The sequence below is a fragment of the Penaeus japonicus genome, unplaced genomic scaffold (assembly GCF_977035675.1).
Source record: "Penaeus japonicus unplaced genomic scaffold, GWHDUDI00000001_assembly GWHDUDI00000007, whole genome shotgun sequence".
Taxonomy (NCBI): Eukaryota; Metazoa; Arthropoda; class Malacostraca; order Decapoda; family Penaeidae; genus Penaeus; species Penaeus japonicus.
In genome coordinates, this window is record NW_028234409.1 from 39,146,809 (window position 1) to 39,148,063 (window position 1,255).

The following is a 1,255-nucleotide window of genomic DNA, read 5'->3' on the forward strand; positions in this document are numbered from 1 at the left end:
CGGCTGATTGTGGACTGTGGACTGTTAATGAGCTACTGCTTGTCATGGCCATCCTGGGTACTGTGTCTTGCTCGCTCGCTCGCGCGCACGCACGCACTCCGCCTCGCCCTCCGACCCGTGACGGTGCCCGGTGGGGCGGCTGCCACAGGGGGGTGGGGCGGGCGCGGCCTGTCTACCTCCTCCTCCTCATTCCGCCGCTGCTCCTCTCGCCTCCGCCGCCGCCGCTCACGAGGCGCTGGAGACGGCTCGGCGACGACGGCGCTGGCGGCGGTGCGAGCGGCGGCGCTGCTTGGTGGCGGCCTGCCCCGGCTTGGTGGGCGGGACGGGGGAGTCGACGCCAGGGGAGGGGGCAGGGGGGGCGCTGGTGACGGTAGGGCGTGGTGTTGGAGGGCGAGCGCCTCGAGGCTGAAACTGCGACTCGCACCTGCCCCTCTCGCTGTCCGAGGCCCAGCGGGCGGAGGCGCGGGCGGGGGCGGGGGCGGGGGCGCGGGCGGGCGCCGTGGGGTCCCAGGAGGTCGTCGAGGTTGGCTGCGGCGTTTGATGCTGCTGCTGATGCTGATGTTGGTTGAAGTGCTGCTGCTGAGGATCTGGCGCTGAGGAGAGGCGAGGGGCGTGGACGAGGGCGGCAGAGCCCTCCAGGAGGCCCTCCAGGGGGGCCTCCAAGGGGCCCTCCGGGAGGGGGGACGTGTCCATCACGTCCGGGCACGGCGGCTCGGGGCGGGCGGCCGAATGTCAGACCTCCGTCGACGACTTCGGCCTCGACTTGCCGCGGCGGCGGGCCAGCGCCGACGCCGCCACGGGGCCCAGGTTGGGGGCGCGCGGGGCGTGGTTGATGGCTCTGGGGGAGAGGGTGGGGGCGTTAGCAACACGGAAAGAAATGAAGATACGAATGACATTAGTGTCCTTAACAGGTAATAATTACATCACCGTTAATAACATTATCTTACCTGTTGACGACATCGTCCTATACATTATCTTTGCAATCATTAATAACGACTCTCCTGACTCTCACCTGTAGGTGGCAGAGATGGCGCCCTTGACCAGCGACGCGTCCTGCAGCAGGAGCCTGAGGTTGGGCAGCGCCTCGCGGTGCAGCAGCCACGGGTGCGACACCACCTGGCCCGCGTTCAGCCGCTGTCCAGGGTCCACGTGCAGCATCTGCGTCACCAGGTCCTGCCGGAGGGAAAGGAGCCAGGGCTTAAACACGTGCCAGACGTGCATTGTGCGTGCACTCATCCCCGCTCGCAAACGCGAC

The 1,255-nt window shown here is 68.0% G+C and overlaps 1 protein-coding gene across 1 annotated transcript in view; it reads right to left on the minus strand.

Annotated features, from left to right (window-relative positions):
* Positions 1-218: 218 nt before the first annotated feature.
* Positions 219-1,255, minus strand: part of S6kII (Ribosomal protein S6 kinase II) — a 49,268-nt gene continuing 48,231 nt past the window's right edge. The window contains exons 13-14 of the mRNA XM_086538728.1: positions 1,013-1,173; positions 219-838 (exon numbers count right to left, since the gene is read on the minus strand). Of these exons, the coding sequence (XP_086394854.1) occupies positions 733-838; positions 1,013-1,173 (267 nt within the window). The 3' untranslated portion in view covers positions 219-732. The remainder of the gene's footprint in view (positions 839-1,012; positions 1,174-1,255) is intronic.